Source organism: Mustela putorius, unplaced genomic scaffold (assembly GCF_011764305.1).
Source record: "Mustela putorius furo isolate JIRA1106 unplaced genomic scaffold, ASM1176430v1.1 tig00003983_pilon_pilon_pilon, whole genome shotgun sequence".
Lineage (NCBI taxonomy): Eukaryota > Metazoa > Chordata > Mammalia > Carnivora > Mustelidae > Mustela > Mustela putorius.
The window spans coordinates 2,324,388-2,346,905 of record NW_025422123.1 but is presented as its reverse complement, the minus strand read 5'-3'; the positions used below and the strand labels follow the sequence as shown (position 1 = coordinate 2,346,905).

Here is a 22,518-nt window from a genome sequence, read left to right as displayed (position 1 = left end):
TGGAACAACAATAATAAAGAAAATACCTGCCCATTTCCCTATACTGGTTAATGGGATTAGAAAACACCTGCCTGTTGCAGGTCTACAAAAATGGTTTTAATACAGGGTCACAGAAAATTCAAAGGTTTACAGCCCACTATAAAACAGCTCTTTGTCTTTTCCCACTAATTCCCTAGTGTCACATTTAACAAAACAAGGAAACTACAGATAGTAGAGGTGTTTGCAGATTAGCCTCCCAAGCCATAAATAACAGAGGGTTTTGCTCACCTACAAATATTAAGGCAGCTTATCAATGTTTAAACCCTTTGTGATGGTTGCTAACATTTTAACCCAGGTGAATTGAGAATTTTTTTCTTTCCTGTCTTCTTACATTGACAGAGTACACATTCATAAGATTCTATTATCAGATTTCACGATATAAAGAGTGGGACATCCCCTAAACACTCGCCTGCTGCCTGGGAGGCCTCGTTTGGGAAGATGCATCTGCTTTATGCTTTCCTTGTTTTGCTTTCTCTTAGTGATGGTTTCCATCCCACCTGTCCCAGCAGATGTAGCTGTGATTCCCTGCAGTCAGTGCAATGCTACAGGATAACGGAGGTGCCGTCCGCTCTTCCTTCCACCACCAAGAAGCTCTACATTAGCCACAGCAAAATTCCACACCTTCAGGTAACCATTCCATGCTCAAGTTGCCGCAGTCTTATTTTTTTGAGGCAGGGTGAGGGGGGACGGTGGGGCTGGGAGGCTTGATTTAAATGATCAACCCTTAAAAGTGGTGGTTATCAAGTTGCGATCCTTGGACTAACTATCTGCTTGCCCTTTACTCCTGAGAGGGGTATATGCCTCTGGGTATTTCTTTTTAGAGACTCAGTCAAAAACCATCAGAATCTATCATTCATGATGTTTTATTTCAATTTTTACGTTTGTAAAAGTGTAATTATGTTGTTGCAAAGTACAAGTAAAGAAGTGGCTCTTTCTTAACAAAGAGAGCTTGAGAGCCAATAGCTACTCGCTATCCTTGGAATTGACAATGAGTGCTTTCGGGGGATAAAAAAAGGAGTTTTGTTTGTGCCATAGAAAGCAGGTATTCCTTAGAGCATTGTAAGACTATCCAGATGAACCCCAGCATGTGAGAATTATTTGTAGCAGACCCTACACATGTGCCAGACATCAGGGGTTTTATGGAAACATCTACGGAGGAAATACGTGTTTTTGATTTGGCGTGTTATTGCAGTACTTGTTCTTTGAACTTCTTTTTTTTTTTTTTTTTAAGATTTTTATTTATTTATTTGACACACAGAGAGCGAGCGAGACAGAGAGTAAGGGCAAGGAGGGGGAACAGCAGGCAGGGAGAAGCAGGCTCCCCGCTGAGCAAGGAGCCAGATGTGGGGCTTGATCCCAGCACCCTGGGACCATGACCTGAGCTGAAGGGAGATGCTTAACCCACTGAGCCACCCAGACACCCCTGTTCTATGAACTAATTTTGACTTTTACATTTATGCCAAGCTAGTCAGAGTGCAAAGAGTGCTATAGATTTGTCTGGCTTTTATAATACAAAGGAATTTTGGTTTGGGCCTTTGATATTTTGGAAGCTATAGAAAGACAAGGGTCCTTATCCTAGGTTTCCCCCTAGCCAGAGATATAATCATCTTAAGCAAACACTTAAAAAAAAAAAATCCCTGGGCCTCACTTTCTACCTTTTTGAAGTAAGAAGTTTGGGTTAGATTGGTGATCCCTGACTCTTTTTACCTGGAAAAGTCAATCTGATTTTGTCTTTACCGGTCACTGTTCTTGCCTCCTTGAACCAAATCCCAAGAGAAGGAAATACATCTCTGTGGGACAGGTGCAGAGAGTCCACAGGTGGCTGTAATTTCCCTCCACATAGAGACCCCATCCCTTTTCGTCTGCTTAAGAAATTCGAATGCAGGTGCACCTAAACACGGAGAGTTTAAAGTATGTGGTATGGTATTGATTTCAAGGCTCAATAAGCAAAATTGCCTAGTGGACATGTGGACTCTCCTCCTGTAATCCAGTAGTAAGATGCTTAAATATTTGTTTTGGAGGCCTGAGATGCCCAGAGCTAAAGTGTGAGCTAAGCTCGGTAATGATCCTACACTGCTGCTTCGCAGCCAGGAAGACGAAATTACACCTCTCATCAGATTCATTTACTGAATGAGCGCATTGGTTTATGTTCAATGAATGGCAATACTGCCACTTCCCTGACTTCAACCCAGTTCATGGTCTCTTGGAAGGACAGTTTTAGCAGAGAGGTTGATGAAAGACAGGGTTGTTTTGGGAAGGAAATAAAAAGCTCTAAGCAATAATACATCTCTTTTAGCTGTTATTGGTGAATATGATATATGTTCTACAGAATCAGGTGCCTGTATTCCAAGAAATAAACATTAGAATATCTTCAGATTAAAGCAATAGAAATTACACACATATGTACACACACATATATATATATGCACACATACATATACGCACATGCCACATACAAACACACGTGTACACCCTACACATATACATGCAAACGCCTCACAATTTAAAATATTTCTATTGTGTAATTTGTGTTTGGGACTGTGAATGCTGTGTTTGAGACTGGGGATAAAAGACAAAAAATTCACAGTTCCTGCCCTTGAGACATGAAGGCCTTCATTATCCGTTCATCTGTAAAGCTGCCTGCTTGTTTGAGGTGCATGCCATCGGACTGTAGCACTCCTGTTTCTTCTTCCTTTGTTTCATACTGTGCCTCAGCCCCTTCCCTCCTGGCTTCTGGTCTTGCTTTCCATCCTGAGCCCTGCATCTCCTTGTTGCCACCAGGGTACAGTGTCCTAGCTCATTAGAATTCCCTGAGCTGATAATAAAGTATCCATCTACATTTCCACTTCACTACAGCCATCTACTTGGTGATATCATAATTATTATACCGAAACTCCTCCACTCAGAAATCTTCAATTCCCCCATTCTCTGATCATTATCTTCCTTGCTTTCAGCTGCCATATTCTGCACTTCTCTTGTCACCTCGTGGAGACTTCTAACCGTACATCAACCCGTTTTTCTCAGATCATTAGTTTATTTCCTATCATCTTCTTTCCCATCCCCTCCTTTTTTTTTTTTTTTTTGCATCCCCCAAATAAATTATCTCAACACCTATCCCGCAAAGTCTTAGTCTTAAATAATGGTGATCATTTTCTCTTGTTTCTCTTATACTTAGATAGCCTGATGCTGCTGGAGAGGATCACACCACCTCTCTACACATATGTATGTATAAGTGTGTGGTTTGGAGCATTCACAGATTTGTAGAAATACTGCAAATTTAAGGTCTCTGACCTCATCTGGGTCTTCAGTGTCATCAATCCTTTCAATTCTTCTTGGTCAGGCTTTCCTACCTTCCATCAACATCTTCTAAAACCTCAGTAGAGTTTGGGTTATGTTCTCAATTTCTACTATCTTCATTCTCACCCGTGGCTGGCATCCCATTTTATTGACTAATCCTAACAAAACTCAACTTCTGCTCATTGTGGACTAACTTGTCTCCATTCAGTTCTGCAAACTCTTTCCTCCAGGCGGAGAGGATGAGATCTTCCTTCTTCTGCTCAAGGCAGCGTCCCACTCATCCCCTGGAGTCCATCTTCTTTGCCACCCCCTGAAGCTTGCTCCATCATTCTCCCCACACCCATATCTTCAGTTTCTCTTTCCTTACTAGTGCCTTATTCTAGCTTATAAATAGATAGGCCCCTCTCGTTACAATAAAAATAAAATTATTTGGGGGCACCTGAGTGGCTCAGCTGGTTGCATGTTGGACTCTTGATTTTATCTCATGTCATGATCTCAGGATTGTGGGATTGAGCCTTGCATTTGGCTCCACATTCAGTGGGGAATCTGCTTGATATTCTCTCTTTCCCTCTCCCTCTCCCCACCACTTAAATAAATAAATAAATCTCAAATAAATAAATGTTTAAAATAAAACAAAATAAAATAATTTTAACTCTCTTTGTCTCTTCCTGCTACTGTCTCTCTTTACTTGCAAAACTCTGTAAAAGGATACTCTGTACTTACTGTCTCTAGTTTACCTCCTATTTATTCTTTAATTCACCACTGTCTGGTTTCTACCTACTCCAAACAGTTAAACCACTATTCCTTCTAAGGCCTTGGGTCATTCATATTTCTTGAAATTCTTACTCTTTTGCCTTCCATGGCACCACACTTTTATGTCCTCATGATTCCTTTCTGATAGTTCTTTTCTGCCATTTTTGTAGGTTTCTTTTCCTCCTCTGCCCCTTATTTTTTTGGCTTCTCCGGGGAGTCTCGGTCCTCAGCCATGCCATTTCTTACTATGTACAGTCTGCTTAGGTGACTTCACTTTATGTAAGTAATGATGGCTCCCATAACTGAATTTCTAATTCATGCCTTCCTCCCATGTTTCAGACTTATCCAGCTCCCTATTGGACCTCTTCATATATGTATTTCATCTCAAAATAACATGCCCAAATCTTTCCCCCTAAACCTGTGGTCTCTTGTCGCTGGCTTCTTTCACTTAAAGTAATGCCCTCAAGGTTTATCCATGTTGTAGCATATGTCAGAAATTCCTTCCTTTTAAAGACTAAATAATATTCCACCTTATGTATATACCACATTTTGTTTATCCATTTATCAGTTGGTGGACATTTGGGTTGTTTCCTCTTTTTAGATATTATGCTCCAAAGAACATTCATGTACAAGTTTTTCTGTGGATATATATTTTCATCTGCCTTGGGTATATATCTAAGAGTGGGATCTCTGGGTAATATGGTAATTCTGTTTCACATTTTGAGGAACTGCCAGATTGTTTTTCCAAAGTGGCTCCATTGTTTTGTATTCCTAGAGTAACGTATGATGGTTCTGGTTTCTTCACATTCCTGCCAACACTTCTTATTGTTTTTTTTTTGTTTGTTTGTTTTTTTGGATCATAACCATCCTAGTGAGTGTCTGTTAGAATCTCACTGTGGTTTGACTTTTCTATCACTAGAGGTTAATGATGTTGAGCATCTTTTTGTGCACTAATTGACCACTTAATATCTTTTTTTGGGAAAATGTCTCTATGAATCCTTTGCCCATTTTTTGAAATTGGGTTCTTTGTCTTTTCATTTTCGAGTTGTAAGAGTCCTTTGTATTTTCTAAATACAAATCTCCTATCAGATCTATTATTTGAGAAAATGTTCTCCCATTCTATGGTTGTTTGCTGTTACTGTTGTTAATTTTCTTAATGGCGTCCTTTGAAGCACAGGTTTTTAATTTCCAGTAAGTTCCATTGACTATTCTTTGTGTATGTCACTTTAGCTTTTGGTGTCATATCTAAGATAGCTTTTATCAAACCCAGGGTCATGAAAATTTATGTCTATATTTTCTAGTAACAATTTTACAGTTTTGGCTCCTACCTTTAGAGGACAAATAGGAGTGCCTTTAGGACGGCAGTCAATTAAAATGATTGTTCTTTACATCTTCAGTAGAAGGAGAAAAGCTACTTCAGATTCCTCCTGGGTAGGAAACATAAACAGACTTGATCACCAAGTGGGAGGATTATGGACTATTTTTATATTCTCTCCATACTTGCCAGAATTTTAAAATTATTTACAGAGAACAAGTATATTGATGATCAGAAAAAAGTTCCAATATTGTTTTACTTATTGGCCTGGTGCACACACGTCTGAGCCTCTAACTATGAGGGTATTTCGGTTATCATGTGGACATTGAACCTATAAGCAACCCAAGAAAGGTTTGTGGCCCTCTAATGCTTGCAGCAGGACCCACCCAGAAGAAACTGGAAAAAAAGCCTGTCATGAGGAAGGAAGCCAGCAGCCCTTGCTTCTCTGGTCTACCTCATTTTACTTTTCTTGCTTCTTTTTCATTTTTTGAATTTTATTATAACTTTTATCTACATATATCTTAGATTCACTAAACTGTAAAAATGTGTGGAGGGAATTATACTTAGTTAAACTTCCTACACTTAATCATTAACACCAAGCCCTACTTGCCTTGCTTTTTAAGCAACATTGAAAAAACTCACATAGCCTCAAGGTTAGCTCGAGGGCAAAAGCATCTCTTTTTTACATCTCCTGAGCACAGTTCAGCTTAGTCCAGGGAAATGGAAAAACTGGTCTAGCAGAATTATTTTCCTTTTTCTGCTCTGTAAATTCAACGGAAAAGTTGAAAATAAGTATCTTCCCCACTGTTTGTGGTGTCAGAATTCTATATTCTTCTGCTAAATGCATGTCATAGGAGTGAGGTTAAAATAAAAATATGTGTGTTGGTATGAGATAAATCTGGGTTGGAGGCTCAATTTTTCCACTTGCTAGCAAGATACACTAAGCCCAGATATTTTATCTCCTCAAGCCTCAGTTTCCCTTTCCGAAAAAGGAATAATCATGCTTACACACAGGACTTTACAAAGATAACCATAGTAAATACTTAGAAAATGGTAGCCATTTTTAAAAGATTTTATTTTTAAGTAATGTCTACACCCAATGTGGGGCTCCAACTCACAACCCTGAGATCAAGAGTCGCATGTTCCTCTGACTGAGCCAGCCAGGTGTCCCAAGAAGATGGTAACCATTTTAATTAGTAATAACCCAAAGTAATCTGCATTGACTGACAGAAAGAAAAAAGAAAGGTCTCTATGCTTACCAAAAGAAAATTCCGTTAAGAACATCAACTATGTCAATGGTTTATGCCAGTCTGTACACTGGACGAGTAGAAATGAAGACAAATTGAACCTCTGAAATGACACTTTGGTCCCCAGATAAACAGCCCATTTGGATCCATGTTAGCCCTGATACTTGCTGCATACTCAGCAATCTTTTAGGGTTTGTAGTCACTCAGACAAAAGTGGAACTATTAATAGCACCAAGTTCTTATGGAAGATCAGCAGTCTAAGAAGTGAAGATCTATGTCTAGAGTCTTTTCTAACTTTATATGCAAGAAAGGTTAGAAAGGGCATTTAGAAATGAAAAGTATATTAAAGAACAGTCTTGGGCAGGTCTTTTCATTTTTGGTGGGGAGGCTGAAATTCTTCATCCCTTTAATAGGAGATTTGAATTAGATAATATCCAAAATTTCTGCTTTTCTAAATCTCTATGATTTATGTCTAGATTTTGTCTTTTTTGAAAAACATTAATTGTAGACCAGAAGCAAGAGAAGATGGTAAGGTGAGGAAGAAAGAGTTTAGCGTTAAGAGTTCAGTCTGTTTAGAGTTCAGCAGACCTTGCTGAAATTCTCAACTCGTTTAAGTTTGATATTAGCAAATTTGCAGTGTTATTAGAAGAATTAGTGATAGTGTACTGTTAATAAACAAAATTCAACTGAGTATCTTGGAAGATCTAATAAGTAAGCTATTCATGAATCAGGCAGCATCTCCTCTAGCAGGCAGAGCTATGCTCCCAGAAGCTGTTATCAAATGGGAGGATTTTAGGGTAGAGCAAGGGAGTTACTGAGAAAACAGTAAGTAAGGATGGTTTCAAGTCAGGTCAAGTTCCTTTTGAGAATAAGGGAAGGGCAGGGTTTTTATAATGATGATTATGTAACTAATGCTGATCAGGAAATTTCAGGTTGACTGTTAAAATTCACATTCTTAAGAGAGGTTAAAACTGTAATTAAGTCTTTGCTGTCATGGGTGGGGAGAAATGACTCCATTTGGGACGTGTATGGGGTTTTTTGTTTTGTTTTGTTTTGTTTTGTTTTGTTTTTAACAAAAAGCACTTGGCACCTGCAGATAGTCAACAAATGCAAGAAAAAAATACTATTAATATTGGGACTAGGACTAACTAACACATCTGACTAATCATTAAGAGAAGATCATATGTTAGCAGCAATGCACAAATCAAGGCAGCTGCCAAAGCTTTTATGATTAAAAACATCTGTTTATGGAAATTTTAACATGAGATTCTTCCAATGGAGTATCATCTTAGGAGAAGCTTTAAAATATACCATAATTCACATCACATGTCCTCCTAGGATATAAGTACCTTTAATAAATATGTGGTGCAAAATTAACGTGTCTTGAATGTGTTAATCATGCATTGGTATTACAGAAGGGCTCAACTGCATAATTAAGTCAAACATTCAAAAACTGGATAGAAAGACATAAAACTGTGCATTGGAAAAAAATGTTTAAAGACTTTATTTATTTGTTTGTTTGTTTGTTTATGAGAGAGAGAGAGAGAGAGAAAGAGAGAGCACACAAGCAGGGGGAGTGGCAGAGGAAGAGGGAGAAGAAAGGTCTCTGGGGAGCAGGGAGCCCAAGTCGCTGGATGCTAGGATCCTGGTATCATGACCTGAGCTGAAGGCAGACGCTAAACTGTCTGAGCCGCCCAGGCACACTGTGCATTGAAAATTTTAGCTCAGTTGAATTCTAAACCAGACAGAAAATTTTGAGAATCTTTATCAAGCTGAAGAAAACCTGGAACAATTCCTCTTTCTGCCTAGAGATGATCTTACTGTAAGAACTAAATACCAAGGATTACGTCATCCTGGAGAAGACCTAGATGGCAAGGTAGGAGGTTGACAGATATGTGGAAGGATAGGAGTGCTTGAACTTGCAACCCATGGAGAAAGTTTATCAGATTTGATCATTTCTAAAACCTAAGAGAAGAGTAGATTAGGTCTGGGATATATGCCAAATGGAATCTTTGCTCTCAGACATGGAGACACATGTATCCTGTTTGTTTCTTCCTGGATCTTTTTCATCAGTGAAGTGCAAATTGAGGGTTAGGGAAGAGGGAGGCTAGGCTAGTTTTACTAAGTATAATAGAGTTGAAAGTGTTTCTCTGATAGGCCCATCCTAGTGACAGCAGTGTCTAGGATACTTAAAATTTTTACTTTTAATGCTTAAAAAAATTTTTATGTAATTTATAACATTAAAAAATCATCTAAACAATGAAAAATGAAGACAGTAATTTCCAGATCATTCCCATTCTGGGCTATTGTAAGATGATGCCACAAAGAGCATCCTATTGTAGAAATCACTGTGCAACTTGGTAGCACTTCTGGCTAGAAATAAACTTGCTGGGTCAGAGACTACCTAGCAAAAGTTGGCTAATATTATGTCTACCAATACTGTGTGAATATCCTAACGTATATTTGATATTTTAGACTGTTAGCAAGCATAAATAAAAAATAGTCGGGACCTGGGGCGCCAGGCTGGCTCATTCAGTGGATCATACAACGCTTGATCTCAGGATTGTGAGTTGGAGCCTCAGGTTGGGTGTAGAGACTACTTAAAAATAAAATCTTTAAAAAAAAAAAAAAGTCATGGGGCACCTGGCTGGCTCAGTCAGTTAAGCAGCTGCCTTCAGCTCAGGTCATGATCCCAGGGTCCTAGGATTGAGCCCCGTATCAGGCTCCTGGCTCAGCAGGGAATCTGCTTCTCCCTCTTCTTCCCCCACTGCCACTTCCCCTGCTAATGCTCTCAATCTCTCTCAATCTCTCTCTCTCTTTCTCTGAAATAAACTTTAAAAAGTCAGGACCTGAGTTTCCATCCTTTTCCAAGAGATAATTTTAAATAGATCTTGAAGAGAAATCTGAAGTATCATTAGTATTAAATGATAATGTGTAGAGTATTTCCCCCCACCCCCGACAATAATCTTAATTTACTGCTTTTTCTTTTTGTGACCCATCCCTGACTTTTTTGCAGATGTCCAGCTTCACCCGAATGTTGGCTTTGGAAGATTTTATTCTGTTGGCTAGTGGAACAGAGTCAGTAGAAAATGACACTTTCAAAACTCTGAGTAACTTGAAGACCTTGGAACTCTGGAAAAATAAGTTAAGACAAGTCCCCAGGATTCTCCCGGTCAGTCTTGAAGTGTTAAAACTAAATGATAATTCAATATATGTCCTACATGGATCCGATTTTGAAGGACTGAAGAAATTAAAAATCCTTGAACTTAAAAACAATCTGATCTCTTCTCTGTCTCCCACCACACTCTCCTCTCTTGTCAGTTTGCAGAGTTTGGTGTTAGATGACAACAATATTGAATCTGTAGCCAGACCGCTGGCACTTCCCCACCTGAAACGCATGAGCATGGAGAATAACAGACTCCATCTTATACCAGCCAACTTCTTCATGTCTCTCCAGTCTTTGCAATTTCTCAGCTTCAGTGGTAACTTTCTGACTAAAATTCCTATTAATCTGCCCAAATCTCTGCTTTCTTTAAAAATGGAGAGGAACCAGCTCAAAGTGGTAAGTTTTCGAGATATGAAACACTTGGAGCATCTCTCCCATCTTTATCTGTCAGAAAATTCACTCTCCTCCATTGACGGGGCACAGATACTTGCCAATTTAACTACTCTTGAGCTGTCCCAAAATCAGGTTCAAATGTTGCCCCTCAGACTACCAGCGAAACTACAAAAACTTGACATTAGCAATAATCTGATTCAGAGAGTTACAGCGCAAGACTTCCAGGACCTCCGAGACTTGAAACACTTGTTTCTGGACAACAACATTGTTAGCTTGTTCGAAGCTGGAGCCCTGCAGATGTGTTCCCAGCTCTCCAACCTGGCCTTGGAGCAGAACCTGCTGTTGTCTATACCTCTGAGGTGAGTGGGAGTTATTATTTATAGTGACTACTTTAAATGTTTTCTGAAAATCAGGGCAATGAAGCACATTAGACAAGCAAGAAAAAAAACGAGAACAAACATAAATGACTTGGTCAAGGGTGCCCGAGAGCTCAAAGGTAGAGACTGTTGACAGAGTTTTGGAATCTCCAGCTCTCTAACTAAATCCTGCACCCACTTAATTTATCTTGCCTGTTGGATAAGACACCGGCAAGTGAGATCTATGTTGAAAATAGGCAATGCTGCTTTGGCGAAGTATGCTATTACACATAATATGGGGATCTTATAAAAGATCTTGGTTTTTAAATATGTGTTTTTAAGTATGTGGCCTGGGACCAGCAACAGGGTCACTGGGTGCTTAGCCACTAGCAAAACAAGGTTATGAGAAAGAAACGAAGGGGAAATGTAGTAAGATATTTACATTTTTAACAGCATTGAAATAGCAATTACGAAAAAAAAATCACAAGTGAATAATCTAATCTTGTATTTATTTTGAATTATATATTTGGAGGCCTCATATGCTTCTCAGCACTGAGATCTTTAAAGGACTTAAACGTGGCTCTGCTTATTTCTCTGTCTGCCTGTGGGTATGCAAGCCCATTTGTGTTGGTCTCACCTTGCGTTTTTGGTTGTCTCTCTCATAAACACATGTGCACATACACACCCTCATACTCTGACACTTAATTTCTCTTTCCAAATATCCCTCCCTCTGTGCCCAGCCTCCTGTCCTGTTTCCTCACCCAGTCATAACTGATAATTAATGTACATGTTGACATTAACTGATCCTTTTTTAGGTAAACTTTATTCCATGTTCTACATGTATGAAATAGGTAAATTAAAAAATGGTAGAAGGAGAAAGCCCTATTATTCTCCTAGAAAGAGAATATGGTTAATTATAAATGCCTATCAGTGGATTCATTTTCCTTTGGGTGCTTTATAGGAAAAAAAAGTCCCCTTGCTCTGTTGATTATCATTATTGAATTGCTCATAAGTAACATACCAACTTTTGGCTTCTTTACAGTCCTGTGGCACTCGATTTACTTATTTTCATTTTGTTATCAATGAGAAAGGGAAAAATTATCTTTGCTATGCACAGATGTTCATTTTTTCTAGTTGAAAAAAAGATATTTTATTATAAGCATGGTAACTGTAACCCAATGCAAAACACCAGAAAGTAATTTTTATAATGGAAATTAGTATTTTAAAATATATATTGAGGGTTATTTGAAATTAATCAATTTTTAATGCATAATCATGTGCATACAAATAATGTATTTTACCAGGCCCTTGGGATACATCAGTGCAGTAAAAAATAAAACTTCTTGTTCTATACAGCCTAAATTCCAGCAGGGAAGTAGTAATAAGAAACAGAATGTATAAGTATATAACACTGAGATGGTGTTTGGAGCTATAGTTAGCAACAACAAAAAAGGGCAGGCTTACAGGTTCAGGAGCGTGGGCATGGCTGGTTGCAATTTTAAATAGGGTAAGCATGGTAACTCTCATGAAAATGTAAACTTTGAGCAAAAACTGGAAGGAGGTGAGAGATTTAGCTGTGAAGCTGTTTGGCGGGGGAAGTGTTCTAGACAGAACAGCCAATACAAAGACCCTAAGGCAAAAAACATGCAGTGTATTAGGATTCTAATACTTAATATTTCAATAATTTCTCTACTATGTTTCAAGTCTTATTTTCTATCACTATATACCCCTACTCCAAGAAAAAAAAAATCATGTATAGAATAAAAACTCCTAAAACAGGTTGGGAAGTGACTGTTGTCATCAAGGATTCTCAGGGGGCTGTGAGAGCCTTGGCAAAATTGTGAAGGCAGGGGACTGCTCTATTCAGATGGCTTTTAGCAGCATTTGGTTGAGTAATCCTGCTAAGTTTAATGAGTGAAAAGTAGCTTAATTATTTACTCCTGCCAGGGCATTTGTGTGTTTTAATAAGTGACTACAGAAAGCACAATGCTTTTGCCCAATGGACTGTATAATAGAATTGCAAGCCTGAGCTAGCCATGATTCTCAAATCTGACTCCATGTTACAATTATCTGGAGAACTCTGAAAGGAGCATACTTATGCCCAGGCCTCACTTCAAAATAATTAAAGCAGACACTCCAGGATTTGTGCCCAGGCATCAGTATTTTTGAAAAGCTCCCTGATGAATTTAATGCGCAGCCGGTTTAGAGAAGTAATGAGCAAGAACAATGAGCGAGGGACATGAGATGAGTGTGGGCTTTTCCTATGAGGCTTAAATTAAGCAACACAACTGTCTGTTCAGTCAAAGAACTTGGCCAGCTATGAGAGCAATGTGTTCTTTGTAGAAAGTGATTTTTAAATTCCTCATCAACCCCCCCTCCCACGTCCCAGCTTTTCTTTGACTTGGAAAATGGGAATGGCCCAGAAAAGTTTTTCCTTGATTTTCCTCCCAAAGAGCATTAAAACTCAATACTGTTTTTAAATTTTTGATTGGTAGAACTTTTATTTATGAGCTTAAAACAATATACTCTTATTTGCATGGGTCTTATTCATGCACAAAATTGTACTTTAAAATTCAGATTCCTATTAAGAAACTATAAACACAGGCAACCTATCCATTGCCAGTTGCTTACCTAACTTGTTTCTAGTTGCTATCACTATATACCTCTACTCCAAGAAAAAATCCTACCACAAATTACAAATCCCTTCTTTTGCCTACCATCCTCCAGTTTAGATTTCACCAAGGAAATAATAGTAGATGGTTGTAGGTACACATACATTCAAATATCTACTATATTTGCCTCAATATACGAATTGAGATAGAAAATAATACCTAGTGTTAAGTACTGACTAACCCAACAGTGAATTTATATCTCTGTGTTATTCCCCATTACTTCTTACAACAATCCTGTGAAAGTAGGTACACTTTTTAACTATTATTTTATGGACTAGAACATTTAAGTATCAAGGAGGTATCAAGATACTTCTCAAAATCAGACCATCAGTAAGTGGGAGAGTCTAGATTAAACACAACAGCTTAACTGCAGAGCCAGGGAATTTTAAAAAAATTAATTTCTTTTTTTATTAACATAGAATATATTATTTATTTCAAGGGTACAGGTCTGTGATTCATCGGTCTTACACAATTCACAGCACTCCCCATAGCACACACCTTCCCCAATGTCCACCCCATCCCTCCCACACCCATCCACTCCAGCAACACATATATTGTTAAAAGAAACTAATGGGCTGGAGGAGATTATGCTGAGTGAAATAAGTCAAGCAGAGAGAGTCAGTTATCATATGGTTTCACTTACTTGTGGAGCATAAGGAATAACATGGAGGATATTAGGAGAAGGAAAGGAGAAGTGAATTGGGGAAAATCAGAGGGGGAGACCAAGCATGAGAGACTGTGGACTCTGAGGGTTTTGGAGGGGAGAAGGGTGGGGTTTGGGTGAACCTGGTGGTGGGTATTAAGGAGGGCACATATTGCATGGAGCACTGGGTGTGGTGCCTAAACAATGAATCTTAGAACACTGAAAAAATTAAAAAAAAAAAAAAAGAAGAAACGAAACTAACAGAGCCAGGGAATTTTAGCCACCACATGATCACCTGCCCCTGAGATGTACTCTGCTATAAACAATACACTAGACCCACTTAAAAACTTAGAACACCCTAAGACCTGGGTCTCACTTTTGCAGTTTCATTCTTATTTTATCAATCTGCAATTCGAAGAACAACGATTAGTTACATCATCTTATCTTTATTCACAATTTGGATAATTCAAATCCAGAATAGCTTTCTACAACCTACCGCAGGCATAACATTTTATCTTACTTATGCTCCCATGCCATCTACTGGTAACATGGGATACCTCTTTTTACACTAAAAAGCGACAGACTCAAAGAATAAATATCATTTTTAGAAGCTGGTTTGTCTTAAAATCAAGGATACCTTTCTCTATAAATCAGACTCAAAAGACAAATTATGTCAAAGCCATAAGTGACTGCCCTAATTTCACAAAACCAGGATATTAGTGATTTCGCTTACAGTGTCATTTTGGTTATAATGCTCATCAAAACACACACACAAAAAAGGAAGAACAGGTACACATTTTGGCTCTGCAGCCTAGAACTGATCATCATATTTGTTTAAAAGGAAACTTGGCTTTCTCATTTTCATTAGCTAATGTTTATTATGTGATTTCTGTGTACTGGGCACCTTCATCTATAAGGTGGACAATCAGAAGCTTTAAGCTAAATAACTTACCTGAAGTCGCGTGGCCAAAGTTAGATCTTGAGTCTTAATTAGTAGACGACTCTTGGTTTACTTTACCATATCTTTTCTCTGTTGTTCTCCCTTTACTTTCAAGGGTGACGGAAACTTGCTTCCCGCCACATCATCTGTAAACAGTCCATCTTTCCTTGAAAAAAAAAAAGAAGCTATACGTAAGATTTTTCTGTATAACTTTTAGGGATTTACCTTATATCAGTTGGTATGTGCACAAAATTACATTTTCCTGGGGATTGACTTCAAAATAAATTTAGCAGATTATTAAAATGTATGAAGTGATTTGCCCTGGTAAATTAATCCACTTTTTAAAAAATATTTTTAAAGATTTTATTTATTTATTTATTTGACAGAGATCACAAGTAGGCAGAGAGGCAGGCAGAGAGAGTGAGAGGGAAGCAGGCTCCCTGCCGAGCAGAGAGCCTAATGTGGGACTCGATCCCAGGACCTTGAGATCATGACCTGAGCCGAAGGCAGCGGCTTAAACCACTGAGCCACCCAGGTGCCCCAATTAACCCACTTTTTAAGGTAAATTTTATTCCAACCAAGAAGAAGTCACTTTAAATAAATAAGACTAAAGAATACTCAAAAGCATAGGGGCAACTGGGTGACTCAGTGGGTTAAGCCTCTGCCTTCGGCTCAGGTCATGATCTCAGGGTCCTGGGACTGAGCCCTGCATTGGGCTCTCTGTTCATCAGGGAGCCTGCTTCCTCCTCTCTTTCCCTCTGCCTGCCCCTCTGCCTACTTGTGATCTCTGTCAAGTAAATAAATAAAATCTTTAAAAAAATACTCAAAAGCATAAATACATACATATGTATATGCGGTGTATAGCTTAGGATACACTGTAAAGTATGACTGGGACAACAACCATAAATTTCACTGATTGCCGAAAGGCATCAGTGGATTCACACTCTATGAAAAGAGAGGTTTTTTTTTTCCTATAAAACTTTTCCCCTTCTTATCTTCAGAAACAGAATGACCCTTAATATGGGGTTGTTGAGTAGTAGGAAAATGTTCAGGTTCACAATTGTGATTCTTTTTAAATTTTTATCAATAGGCATTAGCATGACATTTTTCAAATTGGTATCCATTTGAGTAGACTCAAAGAAATACATTATGGACTCATGACCTTTTGCTATAATTTGTTTTCATATTCTTGGGATCATTCAGTTTTGTTTTCTATTTAACACCATAGAGGATTGTTCTTTCCCTTTTCCACTTTTTCCAAGTATTACAATGGACCCAAGGGATCTTACTTTATTCACTGTGTTACAGTCACTTAACGTTGCTAGTCTCTTTTATTCTCAAGTTGTTCCAAATTTGTCTAGTGAGATCCCTTCTAAGCTGGTCCCTCTGTTCATGAGACACAAATTTATTAGTTCTCTTTTTAAAAAATTGTCATAAAATATACATAAAATTTACTTAGCTGTTTTTAACTGTACAATGCCATATTGCTAAATCCCTTCATATTGTTGTGCAGTTGTTCTCTGGGACTTTTTTCATTTTGCAAAACTGAAACTCCACATTCATTAAACAACTCCTCATTTCCTCCTCTCACAGCCCCTGACAACCACTATTATACTTTCTGTTTCTATGAATTTGACTATTCTAGATATGTCATGTAAGTGGAATTATAGTAGTTGTCTTTTTTTGTGACGGCTTTTTTCACTTAGCACAATGTCTTCAAGGTTTATTCATGTTGTAGCATGTACCAGAATTTCCTTCCTTTTTAAAGCTAAATATTGCATGGTACATACATATTTTATCTTGCTTATCCATTCACCCATCAATGGACACTCAGATTGCTTCCACATTTCAGCTCTTGTGAATTCAATATGGGTATACAACATGTAAATATTGTATAATATTATTTAATACGTAAATAGCTCTTTGAGACCAATCATGCTTCCAGTTCTTCTATGTATATACTCAGAATGGAATCGCTAGATCATGTGGTAATTCTATATTTAATTTTGGGGGGAAGCACCTCATATTGTTTTCCATAGTGCTGGCGCCATTTTACATTCCCACTGACAGCACACCAGGCTTCCAATTTCTCCACATCATCCTCAACACTTTTTATTTTCTGGATTTTTAATAGCAGCTATCCATCCTGATGGATGTCCCATTAATCTTTGAACATGCTATTGCAGTCTGGTTCAGACGTTCTGGCTTACCTTGCCCCAGACATGGAAACAGTCATTTCTCTAAGAAGCCTTGCTTCTTTTAAGTGGGAACTGGAATTCTGAAATTAAGATCTGGGTGCTCAGTGTGCTTAGGCTATTGGAGTAGCATTGGTATCAGGGTGTAATATTACTTCGAGATCCTTCCAGTATGCACAACTAGAAAATATATATATATTTTTAAGATTTTATTTATTTATTTGACAGACAGAGATCACAAGTAGGCAGAGAGGCTGGCAGAGAGGAGGAAGCAGGCTCCCCGCAGAGCAGAGAGCTCGATGTGGGGCTCGATCCCAGGACCTGAGATCATGACCTGAGCCGAAGGCAGCGGCTTAACCCACTGAGCCACCCAGGCGCCCCTAGAAAATATATTTTTAAAGTGATGAATTCACATTAATACCTCTAGTTCATATTTAACATTAGAGAGTTTTTCTTATTTTATATTTGTATCTTTTCTTTTACAATGAAATCTTGGTTTTTAATGATATGAATATATTTACTTACTTCATTAAAAAAAGGTTTCAAAACTTCATTACTAACAGCAGTATGAATAATAAACGTGGTAAGAGAAATTTCCTTGCAGATCCTTTCGTCCTTAATGTCTAAGGCTTAGATATATCCATGAAGGATATTCAGTCTGAGTACTTTTTCTTTCTTTTATGTGGTTATATACCAACATCATCATTTGATTGATTAATTAGATATGCTTGTTTCTGTTTGTGTTCAATTTTAGGGCTTGATTCTGTTTTACCGTTTTCATTTTGTGAACATGTAAAACATTAACATGATTCAAAATTAAAACCATATGCATACACTTCCTATAAGTAACCATTTTTATTCACTTCTGGGTTATCGTTCTTTTTTTTTAACCCAACATAAGCAAATATGTGTACATATATTCTCATTTCCCTCTTACACAAAAACTGATAGACTATACATCCTATTGCACTTCCTACTTTTTTCCCTTTAACAATACTTTCTGGAAATCATTTTATGATAATTCTTAGGGATGAGTCCCTTTTTTTTTTAGGACTGCATAGTAGTTTTTTAACTTTGTACTGGGTTGTTTCTAGTCTTTTGCTATTATAAATAATACCATAATAATTGCCCATATGCAGTTTTATATTTATTGAGTCATATCTTCAGAGTATAGTCTTCGAAGTGAAATGATTGGGTGGTAGGGTAAATGCACAAGTTATTTCATTAGGCTTTGCTAAATTCTCCTCCATAGGAGTTATGCCATTTTAGTGTCTGACCAAGTGATGTATGAGAATGTCTGTCTCTTCACAGCGTTGTCCACAGAATGTATTGCTAAGAATTTTTTTTTAATTTTTTTTTAATTTTTTTTTAACCAATCTGGTAGGTGAGAAATGGCATCTCTGTGTGGTTTTATTTTTTCATTTCTCTATTCTGAGTATGTTTGAAGACTTAAAAGCTTTGCTTTCCTGTTTATGTGGACTTCCATTCATGCCTTTTGCCCATTTTTAAGTCTCATTTTAAAACCTTTTCTTCTCACCTTTTTTTTTTTTAAAGATCTTATTTATTTATTTATTTATTTGAGAGAGAGAATGAGAGATAGAGCATGAGAAGGGGGAGGATCAGAGAGAGAAGCAGATTCCTCATGGAGTTGGGAGCCTGATGTAGGACTTGATTCAGGGACTCCGGGATCATGACCTGAGCTGAAGGCAGTCGCTCAACCAACTGAGCCACCCAGGTGCCCCTTCTTTTCATCTTTTAAGAATCTTTTACATATTAGGGAGATTAGCTTTTTGGGTTATAAGTTGCAGATATTTTCCCCAGTTTATCATTTATCTTTTGACTTTTCTTATGTCTTTTGCCATACACAATTTTTTGTGTGTGAAAAAAGATCATTGGATTCACTGATCTTTTATAGCTTCTGGATTTTCAAGTCATAGTTAGAAAAGCTTTCTCCTAGGATTAGGATTTAAAAATATTTTTAAATACATGATTTTTGTTGTCACATAATAATCTATTATCTCTTAATTTCCAAATTAGTGGGCATTAGTCTTTATCCTTTTTTCTAGTGTAAATATAATTAAATATGTGACAAACATATTTGTAAATAACTTTGTTTGCTTCTACTATTTCCTAGGTTGAAAGACATGATGTTATTTAAATTTGATATGTGTTACTAAATTATTTCCAAGGTGGTACCAAGTTACACTTCCACCAACAGAGTTTAAGTTCTTACCTCCAACACCTTCAGGAGCAATACATTTTAAAATTTAAAACCAAAACCATGTTCTAATTTCATACATAAAACATTGCATCATTTTTTTCGTTGCCTTTTATATTCATGAAGAACCACACCTTTTCATGTTTTTATTCCATACTTTTACTTCTCCTATACATTATGGACTCATGACCTTTGCCACATAAAAATTGGCAATGTTCTTTCTTATTGATTTACCTGATCCTGTTTGACAAGACAAGAAATGAGAGAGTCTTATGGCTAGGAACAAGAACACTCTGAGGGTTAGAAGACAAGACCTATGAGAAAGGTTAAAGGCCTATACAGAAGACTTAATTTTTCAAAACGTAGCTTGTTTTCTAGCTTCCACCAGGACACAACGGTACAGAAAAGGCTGGTGTTGCTTATTCTGAGTTCCTCTCCCCTCCTATTTCCATGCTTTTGCAGGCTTCCGGAGACCTTAGCCAGGCTGGACCTAAAAGGCAATGCCATCCAGGATATTGCTGAGAGGGAGCTCAAGGATCTGAAGAAACTTCAGGTTCTAAACCTTAGGAACAACAGGATTTCTGCCTTAGACCTCAAAGTCTTGGAGGGGTTGCCTCGCCTCAGACACCTGTATCTGGATGGAAATCCGTGGAATTGCACCTGCAGTCTCGTAAGAGCGAGGGAGATCCTGAAGGCCAAGGGCACAGATGTGAGGGGAGGACAATGTGCTGCACCAGCTGAACGACAAGGGGAGAGCTGGATGTCCTCCAAGAAGATCATGAGACAGTGTGAGCATCACTTACATCTGACGGAGAAAAACAAAGAGACCAAAAAGAAACCAAAACCAGAAGAGCACTCCAGCATCAGAATCAACATTGATGATGATGATTATGATTATGAAATAGATTAAGTATGAGCTTTGTTTACAGTTTAGAAAAAGGTTTTCTTAAAATAGACTTCATTTTAGAGCAGTTTTAGGTTCACAGCAAAACTGCGAGCAAGATATAAAAATTTCCCATATGTCTCCTACTTCCACACATGCATGACCTCCCTGATCTCTGCATTCCCCTTCAGAGCAGGACATTTATTACAATTGAAGAACCCGCATGGACACATCATCACCACCTAAAGTCCATAGTTTGCACCTGGGTTCGCTCTTGGTGGTGTGCATTCTGGGAATTTGGACAAATGTATGATGACATGTATCTATCACTGTATTATCACACAAAGTAGTTTCACTGCTTTAAAAATGCTCTGCATTCCAGGAAAAGTTTTATAGTGTTCCATCTCTTAAGCAGAAATAGTCAATAAATTTAGATATGTAGGACTCTTTTTGTAAGTTGCTTTTTTGTTTTTTTCTAAAAATGAACTGAGAGTGGGGTGCCTGGGTGGCTCAGTGGGTTAAAGCCTCTGCCTTCGGCTCAGGTCGTGGTCCCAGGGTCCTGGGATAGAGCCCCACATCAGCTCTCTGCTCAGCAGGAGTCTGCTTCCCCCTCTCTCTCTGCCTGCCTCCCTGCCTACTTGTGATCTCTCTCTCTCTGTAAAATAAATAAAATAAATCTTTAAAAAAAAAATGAACTGAGAGTTAAGGTAAGTTGAGGTGGGGGAGGAAAGGGAAAGGGACAGTGGTAAAAAGATGTGAGATTCCTTCCACTTAAAAAGTCATTTGTGTTCTATACTGAAATCTACACAAATAACGATGCCACATAAAATTGCCACCTGGTTAACTTCCTGCAAATAGAGTAGTTCATTTTATCACGTAAGGTGATGACTTCTGGGTATGAAGCTGGTTCTTGCAGTCCTACACTACAGGCTTTTGACTAAGCAATAGAAACAGACTCCAGGTTAAGCAGGAAAGAAAGTGTTGGAAAGATTGGGTCTAGCTCCTAAAATCAAAGGAAAAGCTGAAGAATCTGGAGAGAATAGGGATAAGAACTGCTCCAGGGCCCTAAGCAGAAGGACATAATGGAGAAGCCCTCAGCTTCTTCCAGGTTCTCTGTGTAGAATGAAGAGGTCCCGCTATCATCAGTGTTGTCTTCTCCACATTCATATCTTCAGAAGGAGAGGCCAGTTGGCCTAACTCCGATCACATATTCACCCTTGGCTGGGAGAGTAGGTCTGGCCTGACAGTCTTAGCAAGACTTATCAAGGGAAAACCAAAAAAAGGAATTGTAAACTTTCCCCTTATATAAGGTGGATGTTCCTATCTGAGTTACATTTGGGGTTCCCTGCGTGGACCACAATCCCGACACCCCCTTCCCTTTGATGAACTGCATTCTTTTGAGAGTTGCCTGCCTAGGGATAGAGGTGTGACTGTAGAAAATTTTTTTTCTGTCCCTCAACTTATAAATATGATCTATTAGGGTATAAATCTAAAACCCCATCTAAATTGGCTCCTTTTCTAAATGGTAAGAGTCATCTGTTTATTTACTTATTTTTAAAGATTTTATTTATTTATTTGACAGACAGAGATCACAAGTAGACAGAGATGCAAGCAGAGAATTGGGGAAGCAGGCTTCCCACTGAGCAGAGCGCTCCATCCCAGGACCCCGGGATCATGACCTGAGATGAAGGCAGAGGCTTAACCCACTGAGCCACCCAGGTGCCCTATTGTATTTATTTTTGAGAGTTTTTCCACCAAAATGCTCCTAAAGGCAGAGAAAGTACATAGTAGAGATTGAACGGATGAATAATAGGCCTACCAGAAACTTGAACTTTCTCTACAGTGTCATGTTTTCAAATTTTATGCAGAATTTGTATTATTGCTTTATGTCCACGTTTTCTTCTCCCAAAATCTTTATGAAATGGACATTCCTTGAAAAGGAGCTTGATTTTCACTGTGGCTGTTAGTATTCCTTGACACACTGACAGGTATCCCAACTACATAAAGCCCAGAAATACAGAAATAAAGGAACTCATAGATCACTTTTCATGTTATTGTATGGGTTTCAACTCTTGTAATGTGTCAGACCTACCATTCTGAGAAAAACCAATGATTTGTGATATATAATAATTTTTGCCCACTGCCATTGCCTGGGTATTAATAGTCAGAATTCCCAAGGTATGAGGGCCTTGAGAAAGAATCTAGTCTTTTACAGACGTGAGAATGCAGTCTCAGAGGGGTGAAGTCAAGGTCAAGTTCATAAACATAGAAAATGGCAGAACTAGTACTTGACTGCATCTGTTTTTTGTTTTTGTTTTTGTTTTTTTTATTTCATCCAGTACTCCTACTACAGAATTTGATGTTAAGATTCACTTAGGACACTCTCCTCACAAACAATGTC

The 22,518-nt window shown here is 38.1% G+C and overlaps 1 protein-coding gene across 1 annotated transcript; it reads left to right on the top strand.

The window, feature by feature from the left end:
* Positions 1–465: 465 nt before the first annotated feature.
* Positions 466–20,555, top strand: LOC101681553 (nephrocan-like). Its single transcript, XM_004740083.3, has 3 exons — positions 466–666; positions 9,668–10,569; positions 19,697–20,555. Exons 1-3 carry the CDS (start codon positions 478–480, stop codon positions 20,142–20,144), a joined length of 1,539 nt encoding a protein of 512 aa, XP_004740140.1. The 5' UTR covers positions 466–477; the 3' UTR covers positions 20,145–20,555.
* The last annotated feature ends 1,963 nt before the right edge of the window (positions 20,556–22,518 follow it).

What these genes read in the sequence shown, in the direction of transcription:
- LOC101681553 (XM_004740083.3), top strand. Translation starts at nt 478, where the DNA reads ATGCATCTGCTTTATGCTTTCCTTGTTTTGCTTTCTCTTAGTGATGGT. An exon ending in GCAAAATTCCACACCTTCAG is followed by an intron (nt 667 to 9,667) that starts GTAACCATTCCA and finishes ACTTTTTTGCAG; the next exon opens with ATGTCCAGCTTCACCCGAAT. An exon ending in CTGTTGTCTATACCTCTGAG is followed by an intron (nt 10,570 to 19,696) that starts GTGAGTGGGAGT and finishes ATGCTTTTGCAG; the next exon opens with GCTTCCGGAGACCTTAGCCA.